The sequence below is a fragment of the Nannobrachium achirus genome (assembly GCF_963921795.1).
Source record: "Nannobrachium achirus genome assembly, chromosome: 3".
In the NCBI taxonomy this organism is placed as follows: Eukaryota; Metazoa; Chordata; class Actinopteri; order Myctophiformes; family Myctophidae; genus Nannobrachium; species Nannobrachium achirus.
In genome coordinates, this window is record NC_137812.1 from 35,208,885 (window position 1) to 35,224,351 (window position 15,467).

Genomic DNA, 15,467 nt, shown 5'->3' on the forward strand with positions numbered 1-15,467 from the left:
AAAGAATGTACATTATAGCAATGAAATAAAATCACATCTCCCATTGCCAGATGGATTGTGGCTCTCTCAGAAGTGAACAGCTGCATACCTCTAGGAAAGACAACCTCTTTAACCACTTAAACCCTATAGGCCTATACGGTACCACGTCGTTGACCAGGGTCCCCCCAGAGGCCTGTACTTGGAACCCTCATGTTTTCCATCTTCACTAATCTCTTTGACAAAACTAGTATAAGCTCACAATAGTTGTGAGCCTGGCTTTTTGTGTTATCCTTTTAGCATCATTGTATAATCGATCGTACCACTGTACTATTTGTAAAGTATTCAATCAATCAAAAAAGTGATAATTTCTGGTTAAAAGTTAAAGACATTTGTATTGAGACATAATAGCAAATAAACACCTTTGTTAAGGTTAAAGCTCTGTATTCTGACAGTTGCCTATAATAGTGTGGTTCAGTAAGGGGTCTCCCCATCTATCTTTTGTAAACAGAAAATACATTTCAAGTATGACACCAATTTCATCCAATCAGCTTAAAATGTATAGTGTTCCAGTTAAAATGTTGTTGTCTGCTCATTCCTATATGCGTTTTGTTTCATCAATTGTTTATTCTAGTGACGTCCTGTATCCTGACCATGAAAATGTAGGCCCATTTTCTGCATGGGGGGTCCAGCTGTTACTGAACAAACTCTATTCAAACATGGGGTCTGGCGTCCGGGGATCCTCAGTCAGACTACTAGCCTACTACAGGCAGGCCACCCCCAGTGCACGTAACAGCACGTTACCTAATACATTGGTTCTCAAAGTGAGGTCCGGGGACCCCCAGTGGTCCTTGAGGGAGTTCCAGGGGGTACCCAGCTAAATTTAGGAACCAAATCGACCCTGGTATGTAAATCAGAGAGTGTAGAAATGGAACCCAAAACCCAATAGTTGTACACTCTCAGAATTAAATTAACATTGATTTTACAATATCAAATTGGGGTCTCAGGGATAGAAATGCCATTAAATGGGGGTCCGTAGCCTAATGCATGTCAAACTGGGGGGTCCTTGAAATTAAAATGGTAGAGAATCACTAGAAGATTTTTTAAGGCTCTAGTGACTAGGGCCTTGAAAAAATCTTGGGTCCCTGGCATCTTTCCAAACGGGGGTCTGCAAGCAAATAAGTGTCAATTCGGGGGATTCAATTCCTTGGCATGAAAAGGTTTGAGAACCACCTTACCTAACACCACCTGATATAATAGTGGTGGTCTGGTGGATGGATCGCCTGGAATACGGGGCGAGATAGAGGACAAAAATGTGACTAGGCAGCCTGTAAGAGCTGTTATGCAACCGCTGACCTACTAACACATATTCTAGAGGGGAGAGGGAGAGCAGCAGAGAAACTGGAGCAATAAGTCCCCAGCATAACACATGCACTCAGAGCCAAGCAGCCGATCAACACGGGCTAACTAACGTGAGTAGAGACCACCAGAGAGGGGGAAAAACAATCCGAGGAGGCAGTTTTTCCCAGGCAGGAGCCAGGAAAAGACAAAAGAGAGGGATCAGAGACAACGGAGGAAGCAAACTTCAACTGCGGAACAGACAGCTTTTGTGTCGGGCAAGCCTGCATTTTTGTGGAGACACGTCACTTTTTTGAAGGTACGTTAAATGGGGACCCTCTTGTGTTGTAGTCAAAACGTGGGAAGGGGGATAAATTTAGCCTTTATTTATGGTACATCACATGTAATAATGTCGTTGTTACAAACGGATTACGGATGGTTTATAAGGTTGCTTTGGCTGTATGTGTGTCTGTCTTGTCTTATGAAGTGCATGGACATGATGCTTGTAGCTGCTGGCTACATTGAGGCATTGTTCACATGGCGACTCCTCTCACCCTGCCGGTACAACGTTAGTCGGTGTCCGTGACTTTGAGACATTACGGTCCTATTAACGTCAATACAGGCATATTTTTTTATGATTTAAGAGTGTACAGTTCAGCAGATACCACGCACGATTTGGTTTATGGTCTATGTATTAGACTTTATTTCAAATGAGCGGATGGCTTGTTTTCTGTGGGATAGTAGGAATGGTTGAAACGTGGTTGCATCTCTCAGTGTGCTCAATGTCAAGGCGAGGCACTGAGGCAGTTGTTCCCCCCCTCATGGTGTTTTCCAGGGAATGAGCTGTAGACTGTAGAGACCACTGTTTCCCAAACACTGGGTCGGGACCCGTTTGTGGGTCGCAGACAGATTTTTATGGGTCCCTTAATTTTTGGTTTCCTACATTTTGGGTGTTAATTAGGCCCCTTATTATTACAAATATTTTCAAAAAACATTCCCATTAATTTAATAAAAACAAAATTCATTTTGTTTTTCAAAGAAAACCTAATACATTCTGTAAATTAGAACAAATGTAGTAGAGTAGTGAAAATACACACACACACACACACACACACACACACACACACACACACACACACACACACACACACACACACACACACACACACACACATTAGGTCACTTTTCTTACAATTCCCCCCAAAATGTTTTATGTTAAAATTGACTACCCATTAGGCAAAGGGTAGCCTACAATTTCGTCCCTGTATATTGTTTCTTATGAATCCCCCAACATCAAATGTTTTCTAACATTTGATCAAATACATGTAGACAGAGTGGTAACATGTTCTAAACCATATCTGACTATATCACATTTACCCTGGCTTTGATGTGAAGAATCCTCACGCATGTTCAGATGTAGATCTGTCACGCACAAACTCCATAACTGACTTAACTTAGGTGTCTTGACAACTGAAAAAAATAAAATAATAAATATTCTTTATAAATACATGTTTTCTTAATATTTGTCTTAACTGGGAAAAAAAGAAAAACTAATATAGAATAGGGCTGCCTGCAATTATAGATTCTCTTTGATTTTTCTATCGAATTAATAAAAGATATTTGTAGATATCAACGAAGAAATTGTACGATTTCTTTCTCCTAATCAGCTAAATCGATAAATCAGATTAACAACTTTTGTCGTACAAGGGTGTTGTGCTAGCTGTGAGCTTGTAGATCTACTATTTTTGCATTAAATCAATTAGGAACTGTTTACACCCCTGCTTTAGAATGCAACAACAATAAGTAAAACAGAGAGCTTAGCATTGAGGGACTTGGAGGTTATGACATAACCAGCTATAAGAGAAGCAATGAACAGTGATTCTCCCATGGGAACATAATCCTGTAATTGAATCATGTTTTCACACTTATTTTCCATGTCATTCATAATAGATTCACAACAACACGGCCAAGGTTATTAAGTATTCAGTACGTTGGTACGATGTCTAACACAAATAATGTGTTTTATTAGAAATGAACAGTGATGATGTAACCCAACCTCACTGACCTCACAGGAACAGACTTCTGATAAAAGACTCACACACTCTCTCTCTCTCTCATGATAAAATATCAGACACAGAAAATGGAGGCTAAACCAGATAATCATCCCCTCTGTTTCACGCAAAGCCGTCCCAAAATCCCTGTGAGATGACATCTTTGTGTGGCATTGTTGTGTAATTAGAATTAGCGAGCATCCACCAGGATGTGAATGTGATGCAATGGGCAGAAACCCACTCTCTGGCTTTGCCTGCCTGGACCAGACAGGCAGAGCTCTGCGGAGCTCTGTAGACTGCCAGACTGCTGGTCTGGTTTCAGAGTCACTCACCACCTCCCAGCCAGCTCTCTGAATATAGGTCAGACATGAGCTATGAGGGGCAAGAAGAGCAGGACTACTTTGTCACTTTATCTGGTGGAACATGTGTACACACAGGGGAGAGGATTTGCACACATTTCACCTTACTTTGCTGACTGGCCCACTTGTGCTGCTTAGCAGCCATGTCTTGTCTTCTTTTAGTTTATAGACTTTGTGATGTTCCCTGGTCTAGCATTTTATTATACAGATGATAAAGATTTGAGCTGAATGTTAAAGTAGTGGCCATCTAGAATATTGGCAGTCACACTGGAGAGATCCTACAAACAAATGCAGATGTAATCCATACTGTATGGGCGGGGATCTCCCGGTAGTTGACGGGCAGAAACTTTGAGAAATGTAATCAGTGGTGATGAAACCTTTAGGACGTTTCTAAATTAGGACGATGCTGACTAACATGTGAGATTTGAAAATCTATAGGTTAAAATGTATTTTCATCAAAGACTATAGGGGTTAGGGTTAGTCAACAATATATAGTGCAACTAGAAGTGCTTGTTTCATAGCAGTGGCTCTCAAAGTGGATTCTAGGGACTTTGTGGGTTCCTTTTTGGGGGTCTAAATTGACCCATGCAAGTCTGTAACTCTAACATTATACAAATGGAACCAAATGGACCCTGGCGGGTCCATTTGGTTCCATTGTATACCGTCAGAGTTAAGGGGAGACCTTGAAATGTGAAAGTTTGAGAACCACTGCAAGTATAGGATCCTTTGTAAACATGACTGAGTGGAGTGGAAACAGGCAGCCATATAGGACATGGCAGCAGTTGACCTGGAATGTTTGGATTCCGGGTTCCAAGTTCCGCGGGCTTCTTCTTAACACAAAGCCAGGGGACAAAATGGAGATGCCTGGCTGGGGCCCCCTCCACATGTGTGGGGGTGGAGGATCACCGCAGAGGTGGAGGAGGGGAAAAGGGATGCCATACATTATCCGGGCCAGACTTGCCTCAGAGGAGGGGTCAAAGGTGCAACAAGTGTCTGAGAACTATGTAGTCAGTGCTGAGCATTTAGTCCACTTCCCCACAGCCCAAAACCCACATGCAGACTCACAGCCGCAGGGAGTTCATTCTTTGTTATTCAAGTGGAAAAACCTATTCTTTTGGAAACCCTCTAATGCAGTGTTTCTCAAACTTTTACATTTCAAGATTTCCCCTTAACTCTGACAGTATACAAATGGAACCAAATGGACCGTTAGGGTCCATTTGGTTCCATTTGCATGCTGTTAGAGTTACAGACTTGTATAGGTCAATTTAGACCCCCATTACCCACAGAGTCCCACAATGCTCTAACGTTGCGTGAACTACATCTCTACCTCTCCATCTTAACTGGCATTAATATACCCTGATATTACCATTTCAATTTTAGCTCTTAGCTGTTTAGACTGCAGCATGCCAGGCTGTGTTCAGACTATAGGCAAATCCGATTTGTTTCTCAAATTGTTCTTTAGGATTGACTCTCCAGTCTCCTCACTGTTATTTGACAGTGGTCAGATCGGATTTGATTTCAGTCTGAAATCCAATCCAATCCGAAACACCTATTATGTTGTTACACTGTAATAACATAGGGGCGAGCAATGCTTGATTCATACTTGTACGACAATGTCAGTTTCAAACTTTTGCCTTGATTATGATTAATATATGTAGTGAAAAAAATGTTCACAAAAAGTTCACAATGGGTCACATTTTTATGTTGATTCATTGATGTATAATTATAAATAAAGAAAATGTGCTTCTTGATTATTCGGTTAAAAGAGGGTTATTGGCTCTCAATATCGTTTTTGATATTTTCATATCAATTCCCCGGCCCTAGTCCAGAGTGACTGAGACAAATCTTAAAAAATCTGATTTATATCCCATTTCACACCGCCTAATAGGATTATGGCTCAAATCTGATTGGCAAAAATCTGTTTCCATGTTTGTTAGTTTTTATTTTGCTGTTCACTTCAAACCAAGAATCCCCAAGAATTCCAGTGTGAACATAGCTTAGGTCTACATAACCAGAAACCTGTAGCATCTGCCATTGTGTAATAGGCTACGCATGTGTTACACAAGCTCTGCTTTGCATCAGAGAAATTCTGAGCACGTACTGTATACGCGCACATAGGCACTGTAGCAGCAGCCCCCTCCTCTCCCTGCAGTCCCAAGAGAGGCTGTATGATGTGAATTTAGCTGCAGATATGGGTGTGTGTTCTGACGTCAATAGCATTTCTCTTTTCTTTTTTTTTTAATTCAGAAATTTCACAGGGATTTGTCTTTTAGCTGAAAGCAGGATAAATGTTGCATACCAGTTCCGTTTTATAATCCCAATTTCTAAATTGATGACGTTCTAACGTCCTCTCATTTATATTCATGCCGCAGTGTCGCTGAAATGCCGCACGGCCACCAATTGAATTCCTCTATAGTCACCCCCCCCCCCCCCCCTTCACCTCTTTCTGTGGCTCTATTTTTAGAGTGCACTATATGGCGCTTTTCCCCTCTCCGTGCCTCCCTCTCTCGCAGTCCCACTGACCTATTTTATGGCGCACCGTCAAAGACGGGAGGAGCGTACATTGCGTCTTTTCTAGGTCAGTGGGACAATGCAGACGTATGCATACGTCTTCCCCTCCCCTCTTCGCTCAGCAGCCCTCCTCTCTCCATTTAGTCTGTCTGGAAATTACCAGTGTGTGTGTGTGTGTGTGTGTGTGTGTGTGTGTGTGTGTGTGTGGGAGAGAGGGGGGGAGGGGTTCCTTGACCTCATGTTTTTCCCATGTCTGCTAGTGCTTCGTATCCAAATAGGAATTCCTTGTTTTTCTACTATTGCATTCTGCTATGGAGACAAAAAGGGTAGAGACAGAACAAGCACACTATTTCACGAACGCAGATACCAATCTCTGTTGAAGTCTAATATTATGAAGTGTGAAGTATGGGAACCTGTCTACACTGGCTGCTCCTTTATCCAAATGCCTAAATGATAGGCCTTGGCAAATACATGGTGTACTCTAGCCTAAGCAAAGAAAAAACATCAGAGCACAAGCCAAGGTGCTTCAGGGACTTCATACTGTATTACGTGTGGCTTGTGACTGTGACATTATGTAACAGTAGCACATGGAGTACTAGGTAAGAGGCAGTAACGCACACGTTGGGTATGGACAGCGACTCAAAATAGACATAGATGGAAACGTTGTGTATGTTTAAAATAGCTATAGTAAACATGTGGCAATAATTCTGATATAGGATATATATATTAAGGGTGCAACAATACATGTATTCGTATTGAACCGTTCAATACGAGGGTGTACCGAACCGAATGACCTGTACGGAACAATACAATACAATACAATACAATACAATACAATACAATACAATACAATACCACTCCACATCCACATTCCCCTGGAACCCCCTCAAGGACCCCTAGGGGTCCGCAAAGCCCACTTAGAGAACCACTACCGCATTGTTCAAAGTTAAAACTAATACAAAATAATACGTAGTTATAAAAATAAATGTATAAATCAAGGACATTTCTGTTTATTTTTTGTATCGGAAAAAGTATCGAACCGTGACACCAAAATATCGAACCGAACCGAACAGTGAATTTTGTAAACCATTGCACCCTTAATATACACGCACACGCACACGCGCACACACACACATACACAGTGAAATAAATGGCACATGCACACACTCAAACAACAGCAATAATTTCCAAATGTTTTCAGCTATTGTTAAATGATTAATATTAAAAGTTATCAGTGTTCATGTTGTCATTGATTGGCACATGACGGTCATGACCCAATAACCTACATCACGTAAATAGCTCTGTAGATTGTAGGAGTTTAGGCTGGATGTTAGAATGAGACTCTGTATTATTGCGTCACTGAACTCTGAAAGGTTCATGCCCCTCTGTGTGGAAATGTACATAACATTTAACCCCCTATGTCAGGTGGAATGCTTCAGGATTGATAGGCGAGGGAAATCAACTTCCTGCAATTACAACATGTGAAATAGCTAGCTCTCTAAAAGCTCAGAAAGAGGAGGAAGATCAGGCTTGCATACCGAGTGTTTGATCTTTTACTACATGCACCCTTGATAAACAGATATTCTACTGTATTGGCTAGCGTTCGACGTGACCCACTGACACAGTGACCCAGATTATTACATGCACTCCTTGCATGTCATTACATTAAAAACAGTTTTCATGTTGATGATTGCCCTCGAATCTCATTGTAATAATAATAATAATCTACTACTTGTTATGTTCCTGTTATGTGTTGTGTGTAATCAAGTAAATATTTTCATTGACTTGCCGTAAAAAAATGACAAGGTTTCCTGTTTAAGATGGAATATAGAGTTATAGACACTACCTAGCAAGTGTGGTGGGGTTTAAGTTTGGTGTTGTGTAAAGTTACTACTGTTTGTGTGAGAGTTACCAAAGAAACAGAGACCTCGTGGCTGGCATGACAGATGGGACATCCAGCTTGCACGACTATATTTGGCCTCATATGCACTAAGCAGTTGTCTAGCTTATTTATCTTAAGCATAAAAGAATAATGATAATAATAATAATAGTAAAATAAATCGTTAACTGACAATCATAAGACATTAATGTGTCATTACCCAAGCGTATGCAAAAATATATCAGACATTGCCCGTGTGATATCTCACATGGATCAGTCATAGAGAGCGCTGCACACCACTGCTATGCTATAATTCGCGTCCCTCCCTCCACCCTCTGTCTGCCAGTCTCTGCACTGAGTGAACTGGCACACACAGTCATCAGCCAGCTCTAGTCCATTATGTGACTGTGACAGTGCAGTGTCTTACACAAGGGCTCTGCAGTCAGCACGGTCCCAGCCCCAGTCCCCTCTGCTGCCAAATGGATACATAGAAAGAAAAGAGAGGGAGAGAGGGGTTGTGAGAACTGCATTTCACCTTCTAGAACACCCATTTGTGGGTCGCAGACAGATTTGTATGGGTCCCTTTAATCTTTGTTTCCTACATTTTGCTTTTGAATTATTATTATTCAAAATGTTTTCAAAAAACTTTCCCAAAAAATTTAAAACTAAATTCAATTATACCATATAGAGATACCATAAATTAGGAAACAAATGTTTAAGATGTACTAGTGAAAATTGCCGATTTAGCTTGTAGGTCTGCTATTTTCACTAGTTTGGGTCCCAGTCTAATTTCTCTTTTGGGTCTCGAGTTAAAAAGTTCTGGGAACCACTGTTCTAGAAGGTTGTGGCAGTAAGTATAAGAAATGTGATAGCACCAGTCATTATGAGAAACACTAAACCTTTCCCAAGTTGAACCTCAGATGTTACGTAACCTGAATGATTTTGTCCGATTTTTACGGCACTGTATTGTATATCTGTCAATTGTCAATGTACTTTTAGTACATGAACGTTCATTGGGCCAAGTTATTAATGTATGTTCTCTCTCTCTCTCTCTCTCTCTCTCTCACAGTTCCTGGTGAGCAAGCCAGCTGGCAGAGCTGAAACTGGGTCCTCAGGTTCAGCGGTGGAAAACCCTGGAGTAGACGGAGTGACCCACATCCTGTTTTAAGACGTCCAGAGAAGCAGGACAGCGTCCTTTCGAGCCACTTCAGATGTTACTTTGAAGGGCAGGACATTTGACAGAAAAACCTCCATTATTCCTCATTCTCTCTGCGTTCAGAAGACTAGTTCAATGTCCAACATTTTTGTGGAGTCTCATCTCTTTTTGATCTTCTTGGCCAGTTTGGACACTTGAACATTTTGAAAAGTTCTCATAAGAAACATCAATGAGGTTTTCCCTTCGTGGAGCTCAAATACCTCACCCAGAGTTCTTCTCAGATCCTGCAACATAGGTCAAACCCTTTAAAAAACAGTTGGCTTATACAATTCCTCACCTGCCCCTCCCCCCTTTGCCCTAGCTGCTAGAGTTCTACTCTGGCCCTAAGTCAGTTATAATGGAAAGCCTGAGCTTACACCTATCCTCCACCAGCAAGAAAAACACGCTGGACGTGGAGACATTTTCTACCTACTCTGAGAGCATCCCATCCCCCCTGCCCGATGATGAGCCACGCAGTGGCCGCCAGAGTAAAGGCAGCAAATCTAACCTGAACTCCCGGCGCAAGAGGGAGTTTATTTCAGATGAGAAGAAAGATGCGTCTTACTGGGAGAAACGCCGTAAGAACAATGAAGCTGCTAAGCGGTCACGGGAAAAGCGGCGCCTCAATGACATGGTGTTGGAAACCCGGGTCATGGCGCTGAACGAGGAGAACGTTCGTCTAAAGACAGAGCTCCTTCAGCTCAAGTTGCGCTTCGGTCTCATCAGCACAGCCTCCTACATGGAGAAAAGCCAGCAAATCTCCAGTGCAGCTGCTGCCGCCACCAGTGATCTTGGGTGTGACGTGAACGGTACCCCCAACAACAACAACCCCTACCTCTCCAGTAGCGGCTACTCCAGCACCTCCCAAGTCATGATGAACTCGGACTCCTCAGAAACTGAACAGTCCAGCCGTGGTGAGCGCCACACCCCGCTCCCCAAGTATTCTCCCTGTGGCTCCCTTTCTGATTCCGATGGCTCTTCCAGAGACAGTCCTGAACCCATGGGCTATAACAACATCAAGAGGGAATCCTCAGCTATGGAGGTGAGCAGAGTGGAAAGTAATGGCAACACTAACGGGATGCCAAACGGTGCATGCCACAGCGCTCTGGTAGCTGTTCACCAGCAGAGTGCTCAAGACGGCGAATGTGCCATGGACTACCAGAGCCATCACCAACAGCAGCAGCGCCATTCAGAGGCCTCCAGTCCTGCGCTCCAAGCCACCTCTGCACAGAGGAGTGTGATCTTCCAGCACCGTTCCAGCAGTGGCCCTTACGTCATGGACCAACAGTATCAAGCCCAGCAGAGCAGACCATCACAGCAGGGCCAGCTCACCTCTATCTCCAAATCCTCAGAGTGCTCCCAGACCATCATGGAGGTTACAGAGAGGCTGGAGAGAACGAAGACCATAGACTCGCCACAGTATTCAGAGTTGGTCGGTGGTCACGGCGAGTCCGAGCAGCAGCAAAGATATGCCCAACATCAGCACCAGAGCCTCCAGGGCCACTACACCTACCAGGCTCTGGGAAACAGTCACCAGCACACAGATGGCCCACAGAACCCCTTTGCCCCGAATTTGATTCACAACAGCGAGGAGGGCAAGTCCTCCTTCCAACACCACGCCTACCTCAACTCGTTGGACGAAGAGCCCCCAGTGCTCACGTACGAAGGAAGGTCCAGAGCCGAGGGCTTCTACCAGGAGAACGCCTCTGGTAAAGACACCTCGTCCAGCGACGGGGACCCCCGCAGCTCTGACAAGGAGGGCTCCACAGACGACGAGTCGCCCTCCTCCTCCTCCTCCTCCATCAGTGGCTACCACCAGAAGGCGGCTGAGCCCATGGGTCAGCGAGAGGAGGGTCACGCAGAGGTCAAAGGCACTGCCCTTCCCCACAAACTCCGTCTCAAGTACAGGGCGCTGTCCAGCGGAGGCACGGCAGCTCAGGCCGATGGTCCCACCTTTGCCCCCGCCTCGCAGTCGCCCTCCCCCACGCTGCCCCAGCACCCTTACCTGGCCCTGTCGGGCAGCCAGCACAGCGGCCCCGCCGAGAGCAAGGATGCGGAGAACAACGAGAGCGAGGAGGACACCGGGGAGGAAGAGGTGCCGGTGAATGACAGGGAGGAGGCTAAAAAGGGAACAGGCTGTCGGTGGAACGCCTGGAATAAGCGGCAGCTCTAAATGTGGACTTGTCAAAGACACTGCCCAGTCACTCTCTCTCTGGTGTCTATAGTTGGATGTAAGCTAGGATGCGAGCTAACCATCAAATTTCACTGTGTCACCCCTTCTTTTTTTACATGGAGCCTCAACCCTCCCCAGCCCCCCCCCCCCCCCATGCCCCCAACCGCTCCTTTCATCCATCACTCCGCACATCCATCTCCACAAGCAATGAAAACAAAAGACTCAAATGAGGTGTCAGGGAACAGAATGAAACTCTCTGGAGGTCGAGTCTGGATTATTTCCCCAGGGAAATGTCAAAACGTTACTCGCTCAACTGACACATGGTGGGTGGGCCAGCACAGGTACACTTGCAAGGCATTGTGGGAAAATTCCCTTTACCAAAGAAATGCATCCTTTCCTCTGTATCTCCTCCCTGGACAAAGAGTTTCATTCTTCCTCCCTACAAACGCACCAGTAGTTAGGTTTTCATTACTCCTCCATTTCCCCTGTGCACAGAATATTCCTTCACTTCTCAAGCACTTGGATTGTATATTACTGTGATTTATACATTTGCATATATTGAATATATATTTTAAGAAAACAAAAAAATTGCAAAAAAAAAATAAAGAAAGAAAGTGGGACGCAGCAGTCGTAGGCTATGAAAAGCTGTCCGTTTGTTCTAGTTGAGAGTTGTACAGTTACTCATTGTCAAGTAAACGCCTCAAATGTTTTTCTTTCAACTTTGCTAATGAGCCACACAGGTAAAAAGAAAGAAAATGGTTTTAAAAAAACAAAAACATTAGAACGATCCATAGATCAACTCAAGGTCGTTCTGGTGATCAACCTTTGACCTCTTAGACACACAAAACTCCTCAGTCAAGGCCAGTAATCCACATATCAGTCGAGGCTGCAGAGTTACATGCCGCCTTGTTGGCAAAAAACATCAAGCACAAGGTCTTAGACTAACTTCATTTATCAACTGAGAAATTGGTATTTCCCCTGCAAAAAAATAAAATAAACAAACACTAAAAGGAATCAAATGGCTCTCCAATTGTAACAGGTAAAAAGCTGCTCTTTTCTCTTATAAAAAGGTGCCTCTTTATTGTATCGTCCTTTGTCGCCACTTAGGCCAATGTTGCTATGATCCCACTCACCTCTGCACTGAGTTTTTTTAGTTACAGCATAACGCAGTAGATCATGCAGTCTGTAAAGGTTGATTTATACTTTGTTGCATGCTGGTGTCACACACCGGAACGAGCTGATCTACAAGCTCACACTGTGAGCTTGTAGATCTGCTATCAAATGGCAACAAAGAATACAAAGCCCTTAAGAGTCTCACTCCTGGTGCCTGCCTCTGGCCACTGTGTATAAGTGTATATGTAAAGTTCTCTATTTCTATCTCTTGTATCATGTTATTTTATTTTATTATGTTATTATTATTATTATTAATATTATTTTCTATTTTATTCAGTTTTTGTGTTTTTTGTTTGTTTTGTTATTATCGTGTGTGTTTCAGTTCCACTGTCATTTGCCCCCTATGCTCTTCCTGGTTGTGCTATGTATTTGCCATGCTGACCTTTGCCCCTGTTATCATTTGTACTCTGTGATGCTGTATGATGTTTGTTGTTTGCCTAAAGGCGTAATGAAAATGGAGTTAAATTGAGGAAGGCTTGTCATGTATTGCTGTACCTCAACATGTGGATATGCAACATGGATACAGAAATGACTCGTCTTTTGATGTGAAAGATACAAAAAGAAAAAAAAGGAAGAAAATAAAATATAAAATGTATGCTCGGCTTTTTCCATTCTTTATTTAACAATGGTGAAGTACAAACGCACAGAACAGTCCACCTCTTTAGACAAGGCCGCTGTGTTCTATCAGAGAACAAGCGAGCTACCAGCTGAATTACAACATGCCCTTTACAGTAACTCATCCCTCCATCCATCCATCCATTCATCTATCTGGTCAGGCAAAGGCAGAGATTTCTTGAAATGTGAATAACTTAAACATGACAGCTTGAGCACAGTGGCCTCTTAGTACATTAGAATGTTCTTAACCATGGCCTAGATATTTATGTCATACCCCCCCTCTCTCTCTCTCACTCACACACACACACTCTCTCACTCACACACACACACACACACACACACACACACACACACACACACACACACACACACACACACACACACACACACACACACACAGAGAGAGAGAGAGAGAGAAAGGTTACACTTAATAACCACAGGCAAAATTATATGCCATAACAGACACATGTCAGATACAGTCAATCTTATTATTAAGCGTTGGAAAGGGCACAGAGATATTTTACACAAGTAAAGCACATTACTGTGGGTATTCAGGTTACATTTTACTCAAAAAGGAGTACAGTAACAAGGGAATTCTCTCAAGTTCATTGCCTTTTCACTCATATCGTCATTTGTCAGAGATGAAATCCCAAATAGATCTTAACTTGTAACAAATATTATAAAGAAATAAATGAAAATTATTCCGCTTTACACAGGTAATAGACATTCCAGTAATATATTAAAGTAAAAGTACACACAGACAGTGAATGAAATATATAACACAAAAAGTGTTAGACTAAAAGAAAACTATACACAGTAGCTAGAATGCTTTAACTGTTACTATGGTAATTACTATTCACTGTTAAACAGTATCGCTCTGCGTCACGATGGAATATGCTAGATACACTGAGTCAGAGACGTGGAGAATATCCCAGAATGCAACACACTCCAGCAAGCAAAACAAATTATATAACTGCCTTGGCAGGGTAGAAAAATGTCAAGGGTGGCTACCTCAAAAGAACATGCTGTTGATGCATGAAATGGAACAAGAAGTAGTAGTCAAAATGCCAAGAACAAGTTGACATGGGTAAATGATATCATTGTGCCAGGTGGTTACATAATAGCCATTATTAATAATTAGCCACCTTGTTGCTACTATGAATCACTATCAGTTAGGCTACCCTGTCTGTAAAGGAGCCACTTAAATTAAACCACCCATCCAAGCATATTTTAAATGGCAGGTCTTGCCACATTCAAACAAGTAAAACGATATATACTGAAACATTTGGATTTGAATGTATTTTTGCAGCAAGTTGAACAATAGAATTCAGGCAAAGCCAAAAATGTAAGTTTTGAAGTGGGACAAGGTTTGTTTTGTAATATTTGTGTCAAAAAGGTCATACAATGATGAAACCTTGTAGACTTGAGCTATAGGATGTGGAAATCCATTTGGTCAATTATTTATTCCAGTGGTTCACGTCAAGGTCCCCAGATTAATACGTATTTGGCCATGAACGCCCATCTGAAATGATTTTGTGTCAGGGAGCCCCGTACAAAATGTTTGCTGTAAAAATGTTATAAAACTATTCAAAAGTTCGCTAAATGTTTCAAGATCGTTTAGCCAATAGCCAATGAATATAGGGTTAAAGTGATTTTGATGCTATAAATACATTTGCTGGGTACCCCCTCAAGGACCCCTGGACCCCTTCTCAATTTGAGAATCACTGATTGTATATTACATTATTAGATATTATTAGATTAGTGGATTTAGAGTTGCAAAAAAAAATGTTTTTCCATCAAATAACATTAACTTGCATTGATCCAAAATGTATTCAAACGCTACACAGCTATGGTTCAAGGTATTTATTGCCTAAGGGTGCAGTTAATCAAACTAATCAGTTTAATTAATTATAAAAGATTATCAATTGTAATAAAATAATCAATGGTTGGGGTTTAATAGTTTTATAAATGAACCGTGAAGTCCAATAGTCAGAACTCAAAATAGTGACAATATACAAGCTCATAACTCATCACAATTCAACACATTGTGAGCTTGTTATTTTTGCATTACACCGCATGACGAAGTAAATAGGTGTGGCCCTGGCCTATAATGATGCCAACACATGGTTGATGAGGATGTTTCTAAAGGAAATTACTCAATGGCTATACAACTATTTAAACAAAACAAAACACAGTA

General features: G+C 42.3%; 1 protein-coding gene across 1 annotated transcript; it reads left to right on the forward strand.

The window, feature by feature from the left end:
• The first annotated feature begins 1,430 nt into the window (after positions 1-1,430).
• On the forward strand, positions 1,431-13,211 carry nfil3-5 (nuclear factor, interleukin 3 regulated, member 5). The gene is made up of 2 exons (XM_080721847.1): positions 1,431-1,633; positions 9,184-13,211. Exon 2 carries the CDS (start codon positions 9,668-9,670, stop codon positions 11,480-11,482), a length of 1,815 nt encoding a protein of 604 aa, XP_080577973.1. The 5' UTR covers positions 1,431-1,633; positions 9,184-9,667; the 3' UTR covers positions 11,483-13,211.
• Positions 13,212-15,467: the final 2,256 nt, after the last annotated feature.